Genomic DNA, 16916 nt, shown 5'->3' with positions numbered 1-16916 from the left:
GGTGCTGCCTTTCACCTTTCCCAGAATTTTATCCCGCCACCATCTGGCATGGCATGCAGGCTGACTGATGCACAAAGCCTTAAAAGGTTCAGCTAAAATTGCTGTGACTCTTTTCTACCAGGCTGTGGCACAAAAATCTTTGTCCAGAAGATCTCCAAGCTCTCCCTGGATCCTCTTTTACAGGATGTAGGCTGGCACCAGGAAATGTGCAGGCAAGTTGGGATCTTCTTTAAAGGGGGGGGGTCTTTGCTGTACTAGGATTATGTACTTTTATTTGGAACATTATTTTTCACCCACCTGAGCAGAGAACACCAGATTCTGAAGTGCTTGGCTCCCACAGGATGATGGCAACAGTTAAGATAAAATGGTTGATAGCTCTGCAAGTAGCTTAGAGCACTAAAACTCTTTAGCAATGCTTTTATTTTCCACACAGAGTAGGGAATTCCATTTTTTTTCTGCTGCTCTTACCTACACTAAGAGAGCAGCAAGATTTCTCTGGAATGCATGAAGCCTCTGTTAGCCTGATTTTTCTTGAGTAGGTTTCTATTCCCTTTAGTTTACAGTTAAAGAAATACATGGCAATACATATGCTGAATGGAAACTTTGATGCAGGTAATTAAGGCCATGTCATGTATAAATATGCTGGAAAGGAAAATTTATTTATGCACCAAACAGAAATTCCTCAAGTCAGTGAAGGCATGAAGACAGTATGGTTTTCTGATAGGCTTCACACTTGCACCTTATGGAAGGTGGAGATATTCCCAAAAGTCAGACTGATTAAAGCCTTCCTAGCTAGCTCTACTTATCTGGCATGGAACAGATGGAGAAAAACAAGAGGTTATTGCAGGTCTGAAAAATATGAATATTGGGTTTTATCAATTAAAACTTAATAGGAAATGCTCTCTGTGTGAACACACAAAACAGAGACTCAGAGCTGAACACATGGTAAACTAGAGTTCTTGTTTATTACTCTGAAGAAAGATCAGAATTTTCTTCTAATTAGTACTATCTGAAATGTAAATCTTTAAACTCTGGCTAAATAACTGCTGCTTGGAGGGGGAAACAACCAAAACAGCTTCCAGTAAGTACTAAAAACCCCCAAAATCATGAGGTTGTATTTTGGGTTTCAGAAAAGTTCATCAGAGAATAGAATGGCCCCTCAGCACCAAGGGGTCCAACCTCAGGCAGGCAGCAGCGATTCCAGGACAGGAGACCCTCTATGACCTTGCAATGAGAGGGGTGGGCAGGGGAAATTCCAAGCTGTCCTGTCTGTGGCACAGTAGTTTCCAAATGCTAGGACTGCTCTTTGGTACACCTACCTGCTGGGGTTCCTTCCAGCCCTGAAGCTGCAATGCATGCAGGCAGTAAATGTTCCAAATGCAGTGGCATCAAAAGCTCACAGAACTCACTCACAGGACTTCTTTGGGAGGAGGGAGAAAACCCCTCAAGGCAGGCCAGCAGGGTAAGCAGCTGCTGCTGGAGGCTCTGCCACGCCAGGAACCATGTGTCATCAGCATGGCAGCAGCCTAGTGAGACATTCATTCCTCAGCAGCTGGGAGGAAAGGAACTGTAACCCCTGCAGTACCTGATCAGCCCTGTCAGACTGCAGTAGTCCCTAACACAGCTCCCACCATCACTGACATCTGCAGATCTAACTCAGGCAATAATTACAAATGTAATGCTTTGCTCACACGCTGGCTTCCTTTTCAACAGCTTGCAAAAAAATAGTTTAAAGAGAGAGGCTACTTCTGTTCCAGTTGTTCCCAAAGTTTTAGTCCTGTAGTTTCTGTGGTTGCATCACTGCTTCACCCCAATCACCTGCATCCTAATTCCTTCTCCCTTAAGCTGTAATCACTTCATTGCAAGACTCCCTCCTGTATGGACAGGGTGCACTCTTCACTAAAATTTTTAGCCACTTTACTATTATGCAACTGATTATTTTCACCCCTGATTCCAATAAGAAAATCTTAAAACAGCAAGCATGAAGTGGCCATGAGCTCTTTGTTTTCACAGGCTGTGAGCCTGCTTTGCTGTTCAACATGGAACACTGGGTATACAGGCAAGGAAAGGAACAAAGTCTATTACAAGAGATCACCAACGGTATCATACATTTAATAAATGAACTGGGTTCCATACACCAGAACAGAACAGTGTGTACATAATGAAGTGGAAAGTAAAAACACTACCTTTCTTGCTAGTTATTTTTTTCCCTACAGTATACCAAGTTATGCAATATATTTATAGGTTACTTCCAAAATGTTTTAAACATCTAAATTTTGCATTCCCTTGCATTAAAAAAATTACATATTAATTACTCGGGAAAGTTTCTGAATTCTGTTTAGCAGCAAATCTCCTTTCTTGATGGTTTCTTGGTACTGCCAATTCTTGCTATCAGGCCTAGGAATCATGGGAGGAAAAAACAGGAGGTTAGAACTGAGAACATGATTTATACCAAAGCATTAAACATTTCTGTAGTAAATGTCATCAAAATATATAGAATTCAACTGGTCTGTTAAAAACAACCTCCAGGATTGTTACATACCTGTTCGTTTCTACAATCTCATTTACTTTGTCTATTTTGCAGTGCAATCGCCCAGCTGCAATAAATCTTGAAAGCTCCCTAAAAAAAGAAAAAAAGTTAGTTAAATCCTGTTTCACCAGGGACTTGTAGACCTAAGAGCACTGAAACTGCTCTTATACCACACTGTATTTCTGAAGCAACAGCCTATGGATCTTCATCAGGTGTCTTATGCATCCTCATCTTATTAAGGCTTGGACATTGCACCCAAAAATAATCCTTTTAGTGACCTGAACACAAAATCTCTTAGTTCTTTCTCCTCAGGCCAAAGTGTTGCACTTGAGTTAGTGAAACTTATCACTGAGCTTTGTATCAACTACTCTTCAAATCCAAAGGCAGCAGTAATGCAGAGTGGCTATTTGGAATTTATCCTGAGGTAAATATCTTCATGCCAGTCAATTAATTAGAAAAGTATCTCAATAATATTTAATTTTTTAAAATTATATTATTATTGTTTTGTCTAATCAACTGGTGGTCTACAGAACTGATGGCAGAAGAAAATATTCCTGTGTTCAAGAGTAAGGTAAGTTACAATTCATAATAAATTACAGGAAACGTAAGCATTAGTATGACTTTTAAAAAATTAGTTTTGAATTAAATGGTATTTGGTTTCTCTTGAAACACTAATTTCTGAATATTTCAAGCACTTTCATATTTCTTTAAGTTTTCTATGTTAGAAAATCTGAAACCTCTCTGAAACAAGAATAACTCTTGTGAAGGCATTTGAAAATAATGTGCTTCATGTACACAGAGTAAAAGTCAGTTTCTCACTTCACTCACCACTTAGTTCTTATCATAATCTAAAACTGCTGGTTTTATTCTAGAAAATAATTTCAAATTGGGACAGCAGTTGTTTGATTTAAGTGAAAAACATCAGATCCTGTCCACATAACAGAAACCAAGCAAAATGAGAGAGGGAGACTGGCAGAGTACAAAAAATGTGCAGATCTCCAAAGTTGGAACAGCTCAGTTTTTGCACAGCTGTGAACTAAGCTGTCTAAAATCTACAGTTCCATAGCACATTGAAGTCAATAAATAGAGCAATATAAAGAACAACAAAGTAATTAATAAAATACCAGTTTCTCACACTCTTCCATAGAAACATAACTTGGCATATTTAGAATACAAGTGAACAAAGATTTTTACTCGCAATAAGATCACCATAAATATTTAAAAGGTATAAAGGGAGATGTCTGTGAACTGGAAAAGGCCAAGAACTTACTGATCTATGAATTCTACACTGACTCCAAAGGCTTCTGCCATGTACCCTAACGTCAGGGAGCGGTAGGACTCGAGGAGCTGGCTGTAGGCGTGGATCCGCATTTCCCGTACGTAGTATCGGTAGTGAGGTGCGAACAGCCAGTCTTTCTTCATCTCTTGCTCTACAATAGCTGAAAAGGAAAAGAAAGGAGCAAAATAAAGAAGTCAGTAACTTCTAAGAAATGTCACATATCAGTTATGTAAATAAAACACACGGCACCAGTTACTAAGTGTGACCGTAACTATGTTGTATTCTTGCACTCCTCAGGATATGAAAGGGATTCTGCACTAAGAGAAGTAAATTCATGTCATCTGTATCAGTTCTGCAACCAGGAGTGTAAGAGCATGCAAACAATATTGTGGCAGAGCTAATGGGAGCCTGTAAAAATGCACAGCACCCTTCTTTCAGGGGGAGAGACCACCTTGCTGAAGGCAAGAGCTGCACCTGCTGCCTGCAGAGCTGGGTAACAAGCAGACTCGGTATGTAACTCCTTGAAGAAACATTGTTACCCACACTGTGGAAGGACACAACATGGATTTTCTGCTACTAGCTCTTAAATTAGTTACAAGGATTTCCAAGCACTGAAGTGATTTTTTTTTTTCCTGACAGCATCGGTTCTCAGCTTGGGATGAGGCTGGCAAGAGGAAGATGCTGCCCTTTAACTCAGTCTCATCAGGCCTAGTCTTCCACAAAATCAAGGGTTCTTCCTTGCTTTTTCTAAATATCTCATTTTTTTGTATTCTCTCACAGAAGAAAAACCAGCAGTCTGAGAACAGGAAAGAATGAGGGTTTTCTGAAGAGCTCTTCTTTGGTGTCACCCTTTTACACAGAAAGCTTTCAAATCTTTCCTGATCTGGCTCTTCAGGTAAGATGGTGGTTCATAGCCATTTTCAAAGTGCTTTTTCACATAATCAGATATGATCTTTCACAAGGCTCATTGGATGAGAAATTTGTCTTTGGTAGAAAAACCAAAGCAGAAAATTTTAGGTTACTGTTGAAAAAATCTCTATAGTTTGTTTTTTCTGCACATAGCTCTAGTTTTAGACTGTAGCTACTCCACAAAAGTTGTGTATGATCTGAAACAGTGCTGAGGTACACAAGCCAGCCTTACCTAGGGACTGGAAAAAGGCTGCATAACGACATTCATAGAGAGAGAACAGATACTGCCGTACAGCTGGCAAACTGTGCAAGGCCTCCAGGATCTCTGCTCCTTTAATCACCTGAAACAAACACACATCTTTAACCACCATCCCCTTCAGCCTCGAGATGAACAGGTTAAGGCTCTGTCAGTTTGCAGCAGTGCTTCCACATGGTCTCCTTACCTTCTCCCTCAGGTCAGGCCTGTCCAGGGCAATCATGCTGACATAGACAGTGTATGTGACAAAGGTTTTGTAATCCATCAGTTCATAGGAGGTAAACGTGGAAACTGTATCAAGGAACAGCTCTGCTGCTTGTTTGAAGTCCCTAATGGCTACACAGTAAAGGCCCTGGTACACCTTGAGACGGTTTCTTCGGTCCCAGTCTCCTCCTTCTTCTATTAGACTTAAAATAGAACAAAGAATATTTACTTATGCAAATGTGTCATGTAATAAGTTATATGAAACAAGTACAAATCAACTGATACCATGAGATTAGAGAGGTAAAAACTTGGTTTATGTTAGAGCTTGCTGAAACAGCCCAGGCTTTGTACACCTGTTGGTGTAGGAAAGTGGCTTCCTTGGGACAGGAGAGGCCAGAGGCTTTTACACAGTGCAAGTTTCAGCTGAAAGGAAGTTTACAGCCTCTTCAGCTGTGACAACAGTCTCTGTGGATGTGTGGGTAAATATTACTGTCAGCCTGGACTGTGGCAACAGATTTCCACTGCCTTTGCTGCTAAAATCAAAGCTGCAGCATAGAAAAAAAGACTCAGGTTGCCTCTTTTTAAGGATGTGCACAAAACTGGTGTGGCTGTAAGAAGGGCAGGGATGAGACAAAACTGCTGAGAAGGCAACACAAAATATCCCTGCCCAAGGAACAAGGGAAGTGGGAACCTCCTCTGCCTTGGTGTCTCAAGGCAGCAGCAGAGACTGGAACCACAGCTTTGTACAGGAAATGCTGAGGTTCAAAACATTGGGAGCACAGAGACACTGAAGCTACCAGTGGCACCAAAACACACCATGCCACTCTTGCTTTGAAAGGAAAAGCTCCCTCTTTACAAAGCCAGCTCAGTGCCACTGGGAGCAGTCACACCCCAAGTGGGAGTGGGAGCTGGACAAGGATCTGAGCCAGCTCACAAATTGAGCCAGCTGCTAGAAAACAGATACCACAAAATCTTGAACCTTTCTCTTGCCCCCATAAAAAAAATCCAGGAGCAGGAAGTGTTCTAAAACAAAGTAACACCCACCCATCACTCTGACTCTTTCTCACAACCAGTCCCAGTCATTTCTGGACAAAAAAGTATTTCTCTTCCATTTCTTTTTTTACAGCTTGTTTCAAAAATGCTTTAGTGCACTCAGACAACCCCAGCAGTACCTTTTTGCCTTTTCAATGTTCCTAGTGATGAGGTCATTGTCCATGTAAAACAAGCCAATCCTGAGCAGATAGAACACGATATCCAGGCGATGTCCCAAGGCCACAGTTTTGTCGTAAGTCTTGCGGAACGCAGTCAGAGCTCCCTCCTGGCAAAACAGAATTTGCTACTGTAAGAATGTTAAAAGCACCCAGAACATTCACAAAATACCTGTTGTAAGAACATGTGTTGTCTCCCACTGGTAGTTGTGACTTTGACATTATGCATTCTAAATAATCTTAATGTATCCAAGTTTAAATCAAGTTAGAAAAGCTGTTCCTCATGTATCTTTAAAAGCGAAAGATTATGAAAATCTACTCTGTAACTTGAAATTCAGCTGCACAATCTAAATAGCTTGGAAAAGTCTAAAGGTGTAAGGAAAGAAAATAATGGTGTCTGCAAACTTTTCTCATTGCCAAAAAAAAACTTTTCTTTCAAGGACTGTTTTGTTTCTAGATAATTTACATTTCAGTAAGACCCTCCCCTACCTGCCAGCCATGTGTGAGCTGTGCCATAGAGAAAATTCTCTGCAAGTCCCCCAGTGCTCACTGGGATCTGCCCAGGGACCCCTAGCAGGGTTCCCATGCTGTGTTTTCTAGGAGTCCATAAAGCCTCTGCTGTCACCAACCTTGTCCCCAATCCTGCACAGGTACTCGGCCTTGGCCATCATTGCATCCCGGATTTCGCTCTCCCCCAAGATCTTTTCTGCATCCTCTAATTCGTTGTCAAGACGTTTCAGCTCCTCCTCATTGGCTTTCTTCATTTTGTTCAGCAGATCTGTGTCCATCTGCCACTCAAGAGACTTGCACAGGGCTTCGTAGTATGGAGCCATGTCTGAAAGAGAAGCAGGAAGGGTTCTGCTGTTCACTGCTGCAACGAGAGTGTGTTTGTTCCTAAAAGGACAACAGGACTGTCAATGCCAGAGATGTCCCTTGTGTGACCAGCTACCTGCTGAATCCAGACACAGCACAGCCCCTGCTTCTGCAGGCCTTCCTTTCACTAACCTCATTTGCACTTTCTCTACCTTGCACTGGGGTGGCCTCACTTCGAGTTCTGGGGGCAGTTTTGGGCACCACAATACCAGAAAGACCTCAAACTGTTAAAAGGCATCCAAAGGAGGGACATGAAGATGATGAAGGGTCTGGAGGGGATGTATAAGGAGAAGCTGAGGGAATGTGGTGTGTTCAGCCAAGAGAAGATTGAGGGGAGATCTCAAAGTTATCAAAAACTTCCTCATGAGACAAAGTGGAGGGTCAGGTGCTGACTTCTGCATTCTGGAAACCCCTGACAGGGCCTGAGTAAACAGCATGGAGCTGTGTCAGGGGAGGTTTCAGTTGGATATCAGGAGAAGGTTCTTGCCCCAGAGGGTGGTCGGGCACTGAACAGGCTCCTCAGGGCAGAGCTCATGGAGCACTCGGACAATGCTCTCAGGCAGAGTGAAGCATCCTGGGCAGGACCAAGAGCTGGACTTTGATGATCCCTGTGGGTCCCTTCCAGCTCAGGATGTTCTGTGATTCTCTTTATCCCGCTGTGAGCACAGCAGCCCGCGGTGCTCAGCTCCCAGCTCTGGCAGTCCCAGCAGGATGGAAGAGCGCTCGGAGCTGGGCACGGGGCCCTCGGCCCGCCCCGGGGGAGTCAGAGCGACGCCGGACTGAGGGGGAACGTGTACATAACCGGATCGATGAGCACGGACGGTCACACGGCTGCTCCACAGACACACGGTGGGAGCCGGGGCCGGCGGACAGACAGACAGACAGACAAACCCCCCACACACAGAGCCTTCCCCCGGGCCCCACTCACTGTGCAGCCGCACCGCCGCCATCAGCTCGTCGCGCGCGGCGGGGTCGGGCGCGCGGGGCCGCAGGCTGAGCAGGAAGCGGAGCTGGGCGATGCGGAGGTCGGGGTTCTTGGGCAGCCCCTCCTCCTCCAGGTTCTCCAGCGGCATGGCGGCGGCGGGACGGGGGCCGCGGGGCCGGGGCTCGGCAGGACGGGCGGCGCTGGGCAGCGGGAGGCGGCGCGGCCCAGTGACTCAGCCGCGACCGGCGGAAGCGGCCCCACGCTTCCGCCGCGCGGCGCCCCCTGGCGGCCCGGAGGAACCCGGCGGCGGGCGGAGCGGGCGGCCCCTGGCGGAGAGCGGCGGGACGGGCCTGGTACGGACACGGCGATGTGGGGACACAAACAAACACAGAAAGCGACATGGGGGCACAAACAAACACAGAAAGCGACATGGGGGCACAAAAAACCACAGAAACAGCTGCTAAATCGCAGTTACAGCCACAGGTCACCCAGAGAAAGTAGTGGCCCATCCCTGGAAGTGTCCAAAGCCAGGCTGGAAGGGGCTCCTGGTCTAGTGGCAAGGGTTGGAACTGGGTGATCTTCAAAATGCCCTTCCAGCCAAAACCATAAAATCATTCTATGATTCTGTGATCCCAGAGCACATGGTGCAGGGCTGTGTTCAGGTGATTCTGGAATGTTTCCAGTGAGGGAGACTCCGCAGCCCCTCTGGACAAGCTGTTCCTGTGTGCAGTCACTGCACAGGAAAGTTTTTCCTCATTTTCAGGTGGAACCTCCTGTACGTCACTTTGTGTCCAGTTGTCACTTGTCCTATTGCTTGGCACCACTGAGCAGAGCCTGGCTCATCTTCTTGGCACCCTTCCTGCAGACACTGTCAGACATTGATGAGGAGCCCTCTCAGTTGTCTCTTCTCAAGGCTGAGCAGGCCTAGGAAGGGCCTGTCTGGTGTTTGAGCACAGGGGAAGGACACGGACCCCAAAGGAGTCACAGGAAAAAGTGGGTTTGTAGCCTTTGTAGTTTCAGAAAGGACTTCAAATGTGTTACACCAGAGCTTGTGGCTCAGAACAAGTCGAAGGTAAATAATGGGGGCTCTAAATGACCCTGGTTTCAGCTGTAGTTCATCCAGGATGGTGTGGAAGTCAATACCTGACTCTGGCCTGTGTTCATCTACTTCTCATTTTGCCTTTCTTGATGCTTCTCCATCTGTTTATTAAATATCTTTGATTTTGTCTTTCCTGACCTCACACAGCAAACACTATCAGTGCTGGAGCACGTTCCCTCCCTTGGGAACGTCAAGTGGAGATGGTGGCAGAAGGGCTGGCTGGTCCCCACGTGTCCCCACTGGTCCTGGCCCTGCCCTGCTCTCCCTCCTCACCAGGGCTGCCCACAAATTGTCTGTGCCATATGTTACAGATGGGGGCATTGCCTGTGCCTCCATGGCCCTGTGTGTGGAGCCCTTGAGGTTCATCCCCAGTTGAAGTCAAACCCTTTTTTCATCCTTACAACTCTGTTTATATCACCCACTGTATTCCCTTGGAAGCTGGCAATAACATAAAACCAGAGCTGGTGCTTTTGGAGTGGAACACAGCTGGCTGGTTGGGCAGGCACAGGGTGCTTGGTTCCTGCATAGGGCATTTTTGGGTGCCCAGGGCTATCCTGCGGTATGGAGGATCCTACCCAACCTCCTGGACCATGCTTGCTGTACAGCTGAGCTCCTCCAGACACGTTATGGTGTTATTTGTCAGAACTGGGGTTTAAGTACAGTGCTTTTGGCCAGTGCCTCTATTTTGGAGTTGTGCTTTGCATCTGGGTGATGGGAGAAACAGTTCCCTTGACTGTTTTGGCACTGTGTGTTCCCAAGCTTGGCTTCTGTATATTGGGCATGAATTATTGAGGAGATGGCTGGAAGAAACAGTTTCCTGCTGTGTTTTTGATAAGTGCTAGTATTTTTTATACTGATTCTGACTTCCCCCCCCACCCCCCTTTCATTTATTGGCTTGTAGTTATAGTATTTTAGCATAAATAAAGGAAAAACTGTGTTTTAAGTTGGGCAGTCCCTTTGTTTCTTTAGGAGCAGTCAGTTTTTCCTTTGTCTTCTGTTTCTCTTTTGGAGCCACAATCACTTTTGTATCGATTGCGCAAGGAGCGGTGCCTGTGATGCTTTGCAGGGAACAGCACACTGATCTCTTGCAGCAGTGTTTATGTTCTGTGCCTCTTGGCCTTTGCATTTGCTCAGAGGCCTATTAATTAGTTTTATTTATGACAGACACTTTTAGACATCTTGCATGGTTGTGGTTTTTTTTTTCCCCCTGCATCTTGTCCCCAGCTCTATTCCTTAGGCAGCGTGCTCTGGAGCTAAGGAATGCTGTTTATTCTTTGCATGCCTTGTTTGGGAAGAAAAGGATGGTTGGGGTTTTTTCTGCTAAGTAAGGCTGATGTTCCAAGTGCTCAGGCATTGCACACATGGGTGAATGTGGCTTGTGTGAGTGGCTGAGCTGGGATTAGCTCACAAAAATTGAAGACGGAAAAAATTGAACCAGCTCCAACACAGAGTTATTGCAGACAGTCCCTTCAGCGACGGTGGAAGGTGGAAAGTATGTGCAGCTCCCTTGTAAGCAGATAACCTGGCTGTCACCATAGCTCTTTTCCTAATCCCTAATAAAGATTGGTTTGCAGCCACAGCTGGAGGTCTGCCCTCTTCCAAAATTCACATCATTCGTAACCATTATAGCTCTGGCCATTCTCACTGTCCACAGAAACACCCACACCCTGTCAGCCTCGCTGGATTTGGAATCCCCAGCTTATTGTGGCAGTAAAAGCCACAGATTCATTATGTACTGTGGGAGAAAAATTTCTTCATTCTCCCATTTCTGGATTTGCCACTTTTTAATTAGCTAAAAAATAAGCTGCTAGGTGTGAGAAGAGTAAGGGAACCGAGTTTTAATTTTCCTGGGTTTAGTTATTACTGAAAATATCGTGTTTTGGTTTGTTACCATATGAAACACTAGTTAATTACCCCACACAGCATTTATTGCCTGTAAATATTTGCCTATATTTTCATATTTACGTGTATTTCAGCCGTAACAGGGAGAAAACGAGCTGGGTACACACATGTGACATTCACTACTTAATGTGAAAAAAAACCTCAGGGAGAATACTTATATCCCAAATATTTAAATGGTGAAATAAGGCTTTGTGGTGACCATCATTTAATGGGGTCTTACAACATTCAAAAGGATCCAAATAATTATTTTTTTTTTTCCAAAAAGGGATCTAAAATGATTGTTTCCTTCCTTAGAAGATACATGAGGCAGTGAGGAGCCCTGTGATGGCCTGGTACCTCTTTCTTGAAGAGTGACAGTGTGGATGTGCTGCAGGAGGGGTCCAGACCCCATGCTGCCCTGGTGATGCTCACATCCATCAAGAGCTTTGTTTAGTCCTTGCAGTTTCCTGCCTTGGACACATCTTGTGTGGTCAGTGCCCCAGACAGAGATCATGGGCATGCCAAGTGATGCCACCCTCCTTTTTTGTAGCTGTGGGAGGGCACAAACAGGGCTGGAAGTGCAAGTACAGATTTCCAGATCTCCTCCTTCCCCCAGCTGTTAGTTACTAAATGTTACCCAGAGCAAGGTGGCTTTTTATGCATCTATGTCATGTTGCTCCTGCTTGTGTCCTGGCTCTTGGAGCCGTGCCGAGGCCACCCCGATGTCCAGCAGGACAGTCAGACACTGTGTGTGGGGCTGAGCTGCCACAAGGTGCCAGTGTTTCAGAGCAGGAACTGCGCGGTGTCTCTGCCTTCTGAGTGCTTTGCTGGGCTGTTTTCCCTGCTCAGGGTGCCAAGTGAAGCCCTGCTATTGCTGAGTGTTGACTGAAATCTTTGGGGAGTGCCAGCCTTCTGCAGGGCCACAGAACAACCAAAACCTGCTGTGTCCCCTCCCCAGCCACTGCCTGGTTTGCAGACCAGGCACCACTTTGCTGCTGGCAGGGATGTATAACATACCCCTTATGGTAGTGTCAGGAGCTGAGTATTTTGCTTGCCAGTGTCATCCAGGGAGCCAGGGAATTGTCTGTCACTGATCCCTCTGCTTGTCCAGCCCTGCTGAGTGCAGGGGCTCCTCTCTCCCAGCCCATAAAGGGAAAAGCTCCCATCACTCAGGGTGTGTGGCACTTTCCAGCAGCAGGTCACAGAGTGCTCCCCTTTCCTCTCCAAGGAGGTCCTGCACCCCTACCTGGCTCTCCCAGGCTTCAGAGACAGGGACCACCCTGGCACTGTGAGCATCCTCTGCCAGCAGATCAGGATCTGCAGCAGGAGCCAGGATTGGACCCAAGTGCTGTGAGTGCCTTTAATTCCCATTTTGCAGAAGGCATGAAGGGCCCTGGGAGCTGTTGGACCTGTCCATGCTCTAACAAAAAGCTCTTTGTGTGCAGCCACCATGCTGTGAGCTGCAGGCTCACCTCAGCAATACCAATTACGTTTTCATTCCTTGCTGTCATCCTCAGGCATCTTCAAGGCCAGTGCATTTGTTTCATTTGCAGGGCTGGTTTAACTGAACTTGGGAAAAGATGGCACTTGAATCACATCTGGCTTCATTCTTCACCCTTCAGTAGTGGAAGTGTTGACAGCAATACTCACAGTGGCACTGTATAAGCATACAAGTGTTAGGCATTGATTTCTTCTGAATAAGCTCCTAGAAGCTGCCTGTTTTCCTAGGTAATTATTGTTGGCATAGGTATGGCTGTTGTCTCAGGAAGTCTGGCTCTCAGAAACTGTGGTCTGTGTCAGCAGGGAGTGAAAAGCACACGGTCAAGCTCTCTGCTAGTGCAGCTCCACAGGCTGGCTGGTGTTAAACAAGCCCTGGCACCAGCATAAAAACAGCTAGAAAAATGCCTTGGAGTGGGATTTCTGTATCTCTTGAACCTCTCTGATATTCTTTTGTCATCCTTTCTTTGTTACCAATTGCATCTGATCAGCCAAGTATTTGTCTCATAGCAATTAGTGCCTTTTCTTCCCTTGCACATTTTCAAATCAGTAAATCCTTGTTTTGAAGGACAGCATTTTACGTAGTGTCCAAATTAACTCTTTTGCAGTATTAGAGTCAGGGCATTCCAATAAACAGACATGTTGGGGAGTTTATTACCCTGGGAAGAGAGGGCTCCTGCATCGTTACTTAGAGATCTGAAAAGCTATTAATGTGTAATGGCCATGAGAAATCAAACTGACAGGTAGGGGCAGTGGAGGAGCCTCTTCCTTTGCTCCACACCTCTGGCAGCCCTGGGTGCAGGGAAGGGTGATGGCATACTGCTGCCTGGGGCTGGATATATTCAACACCATTGCCTCAGGAAATCTCAGGGGAGAGGCTCTTTCTGAGCAGGTGAGAACCCAGTGGATTTGGTGCCATGAAGACATGCAGCAAGTGACAGCTCCTGGGGGAAATGGCTGGAATGGGGAGTGGGAGAGAGTGCTGCTGGCACAGGGAAGTGAAATCCTGCTCAGTGTCTGTCCCATCATCAAAGCAAGAGACACTGAAATGACATTGATGGAGATGTGTAAATATAAACACACACAAATGTTTTATGCTTGAGCCTTTTGTTTCAGATCCAGTGTTCCAGCTTGCCTGTTACAATGCAGAAAGGAGGGTCCATGGGAATGGCAGCCTGCGAGCCTGAATTCAAGTGAGGTGTGTTTGTTGCATCTTGTCTCCTAAGTATAATTGAGTTTCAGAAAACAGATACTCTAGACCAACCCACTGATGTATTTGTTTCATACACAAAGCAACAGCACCTAGTATTTCTCATGATAAATGGTGTCAATATTATCACAGGCTGGTGCTGGATCTGGCCCACATGGAGCACAAATATTGATACCTCCTCCAGACTCATGTGACAGTATTAGAGGGGGTACCATGCACAAGGTAAGGTGTGCTGCTGTTTAAGGTATCCTATTATGTGTAGAAATCCACAAATCTGCATTAATTTGGAGGCTCCAGCTATGTGTCAGTGTCTGCCTTTGTTTTTTAGGTAATTTGTGCTGTACACTTTCACCCCATGGTTACTTCTATTGTATATAGATCCTTCTGTAGGGCACTTCTCTGTTGACTATGATTACTACCACATCAATGGAAAATGCTCCTGCACTGTATAATTAACTTTATCTACTTTGCTACAATGCCTCTCACTGGTAATTACACACACTTCAGCTTTTTCATTATATTTTTAAGAAGCTGATTACTCTTGCCCAGCCTCTGTCCAAACTGGAGGGGTTTTACATGCCTAAAATGATACCTTTTTCCTTTCAGCAGCCCTGCATAATCTGGATATTGATTGTAGTACATATAATGTGATCTTTAAATAAACCATCCGTTTGGAATACACTGGGATTTATATGTGCTGGTGGCAAAAAGCTTGTTAAAATCTTCAGGTTGTTGGTGGGTTGATGTGATAGTTATCAGTTTACTGACATAATTTGAAATGAAGAGCAAAGAATTTGAAATCTTTCAGTCACTTGGGAAGCTACTCCATTTTCTTCCTCCTTAGCTCAGCATCTCAGCCTTCCCTGTGGTTCCAGAGCGACTTTTGTCCTTAGATGATTTTTTTAAGCCTCTTTTTCTCAAGCAACAGTCTCATGTGATTACACCCTCTGCCATCAGCCTGTGTTTCTGTGCTCTAATGCCTTTGAAGCTCTTGGTGAGCTTGAACCAAATCTGATCAATGTCATGAGCTCTCAGTAACATCCAATTCCTCGATGTTACGGGAGATCAGGCAGGGCAGATCCAAACCGGGAGGATCAGCCATTCTGCTAACCCACACCATCCTGCCCTCATCCTGCAGTGAGGGGATTCCTGTGCCTTCTGCTCAGCTGGTGTTTAGGGAATGTGACCAGCAGGGAAGATTGCTGTGTGGCTGTTGCAGGGTGCATGGAGGGATGGGAGTGAGGAGCAGAGGAAGGAAGAGCTGAGAGTGTCAAGTGTAGTGGGGATGGGGCAGAGTGGGGAGAAGGGGTATGGGATCCATGGAAAAGCAGCCTTCATCCCTGACTGCTCACATAACAGCAGCTGCCACTGTAATTGCAAATATTGATGTATTTTCCACAGCTTCTTTTCAAACACACAGCCTGGGGTTTTTTGTTTGGGATTTTTTTTCACTCTTTATAACACAAATGATTTTCACATCACGCAAGGAAAAGCACTTGGCTGAGAAGGGTTGTGCAATTTCTATTGAGATCTCACAGCAAACCAAGCACACATCTATTAATTAAGGCAGAGGGTGTTTGACACAAACAATAGTGTGATGATTTAATATTGTGTTGTGTTCTAAAATAAACCCAGTGTTGAAGTGACCACAGTCTGAACATCCTGATAAGTTCACAGGACAAGGCATTTCCCTAAAATATGTGGGAATTTACCTCTGACTGTTTCTGCAGACTGTTGGAATACTTGGAAAGTACCTGCAAAATGCCCGTTGGCTTGAACACCAATTTAACTGCGGAAGGTGCTTGTTTTCTTCTCTTGAGCACACCTTTGAGTCCCAGAGTGAGTGGGATTTCAGGGTACACACAGTGCTGTGCTCTCATGCCCAGGCACTGATCTCCCTAAATGTTTTTGCTTTTACTAATGGACAAGTTGCTATCCTGAGAAACTTCAGTTTTGGTGAAAATAGCTGGATTGTTACTTTAGGGGGTTTTATGTTGGTTTTAATAAGTGAGCAGAAAATTCAAACCATCTGGAATTGAGAGTCTGTCTCTGTGCAGTGCTAGAAGATCCTCCTCAACTGATGGAAGGAGCTCTGCCATTGCACAGAGTGACTTTGGGAACCAGAGAACTCGGGTGCCCTGAAAGATAAATACCTCCAGTGTATTTCTTTCTTTTATTTGCAAGACTAACTCTGCTTTCACTGAGTAGGAATATCCTTCACCCGGTAGAGGTGAAGAAAACTCTCCAGATGATTTACATCATTTCTTGAGATCAAGCCTTCAAAGGTCAGAGAGAAAGGCCTTAAGCAAGGGAAGTGTGATTTAGCCCTCTATAAATGCTACTGTTATTAGTGGCATTACGTCAATGTAGGTGACTTCTGGTTGCATATTTAATCTTCCTGAGCTGCGACCTGACATTACTGAGTAAAAAATCCCATGTAATTAATTCCTTTTGGTATCTTTCTATGTTGCAACCTCTTAGAAGTAAAGAAACCTGTGCCTCATGGTATTTCATAAATACCTGGTTCGTGCCCTGTAAAGCCCTGACTGGCTGCAGCATCCAGCCCCTGCTGCTGTGCAGTTTTCCTCCTGTCCCCACAGCACACTGCTCTGCAGCTGGGGCCGTGTTGAATTCTCTCTCTCTGTGGCTGATTAGAATTGCCTCTTAGCTAGGATTACTTTTCTCTCCATTTCCATTCTCCTTTCACCTCTCCCTTGACCTTCCTCTCCTCCTCTCCCCTCCTCTCCTCATCTTTTGCTCTCTGAACCTTTTTTTTCCCCAGTTCCTTGCACTTGGGAGTAGCAATCACCTCTGGTGAATGAATGAAATTATTCTGCTCTTGCCTCCTTTTGGGGTGTCACTTGAGTTACTGATCATTATATTTTACATGGTGTGGATATGACAAACTGTCTTGGTTTGAAAGACAGGTGTTTGCCAAGGAAGGTGGGAACCTCCCTTGAAATGGAAAATATGACCCTCTTCCCTCCAAATTACTATAACTTTGAAATTAAGGGACTTTCAGGCAAAGGTATAGGAAAAGGAATA

General features: G+C 45.3%; 1 protein-coding gene across 1 annotated transcript; it reads right to left on the bottom strand.

Moving 5' to 3' along the window:
- Positions 1-2091: 2091 nt before the first annotated feature.
- Positions 2092-8414, bottom strand: PSMD6 (proteasome 26S subunit, non-ATPase 6). Its single transcript, XM_066557964.1, has 8 exons — positions 8188-8414; positions 7016-7221; positions 6351-6496; positions 5162-5381; positions 4951-5059; positions 3801-3969; positions 2543-2620; positions 2092-2397 (listed from the first exon to the last, which is right to left on the bottom strand). Exons 1-8 carry the CDS (start codon positions 8330-8332, stop codon positions 2301-2303), a joined length of 1170 nt encoding a protein of 389 aa, XP_066414061.1. The 5' UTR covers positions 8333-8414; the 3' UTR covers positions 2092-2300.
- Positions 8415-16916: the final 8502 nt, after the last annotated feature.

The sequence above is a fragment of the Molothrus aeneus genome, chromosome 12 (genome assembly GCF_037042795.1).
Source record: "Molothrus aeneus isolate 106 chromosome 12, BPBGC_Maene_1.0, whole genome shotgun sequence".
Classification (NCBI taxonomy): domain Eukaryota; kingdom Metazoa; phylum Chordata; class Aves; order Passeriformes; family Icteridae; genus Molothrus; species Molothrus aeneus.
The sequence above is the reverse complement of the archived record's forward strand: the minus strand, read 5'-3'. Positions and strand labels throughout refer to the sequence as shown.

Coding starts and splice junctions, on each gene's coding strand:
- PSMD6 (XM_066557964.1), bottom strand. CDS start 8,332: ATGCCGCTGGAGAACCTGGAGGAGGAGGGGCTGCCCAAGAACCCCGAC. Junction 5,382..6,350: donor AACATTGAAAAGGCAAAAAG/GTACTGCTGGGG, acceptor TTCTATTTTAAG/TCTAATAGAAGAAGGAGGAG. Junction 2,398..2,542: donor GAGATTGTAGAAACGAACAG/GTATGTAACAAT, acceptor CATGATTCCTAG/GCCTGATAGCAAGAATTGGC.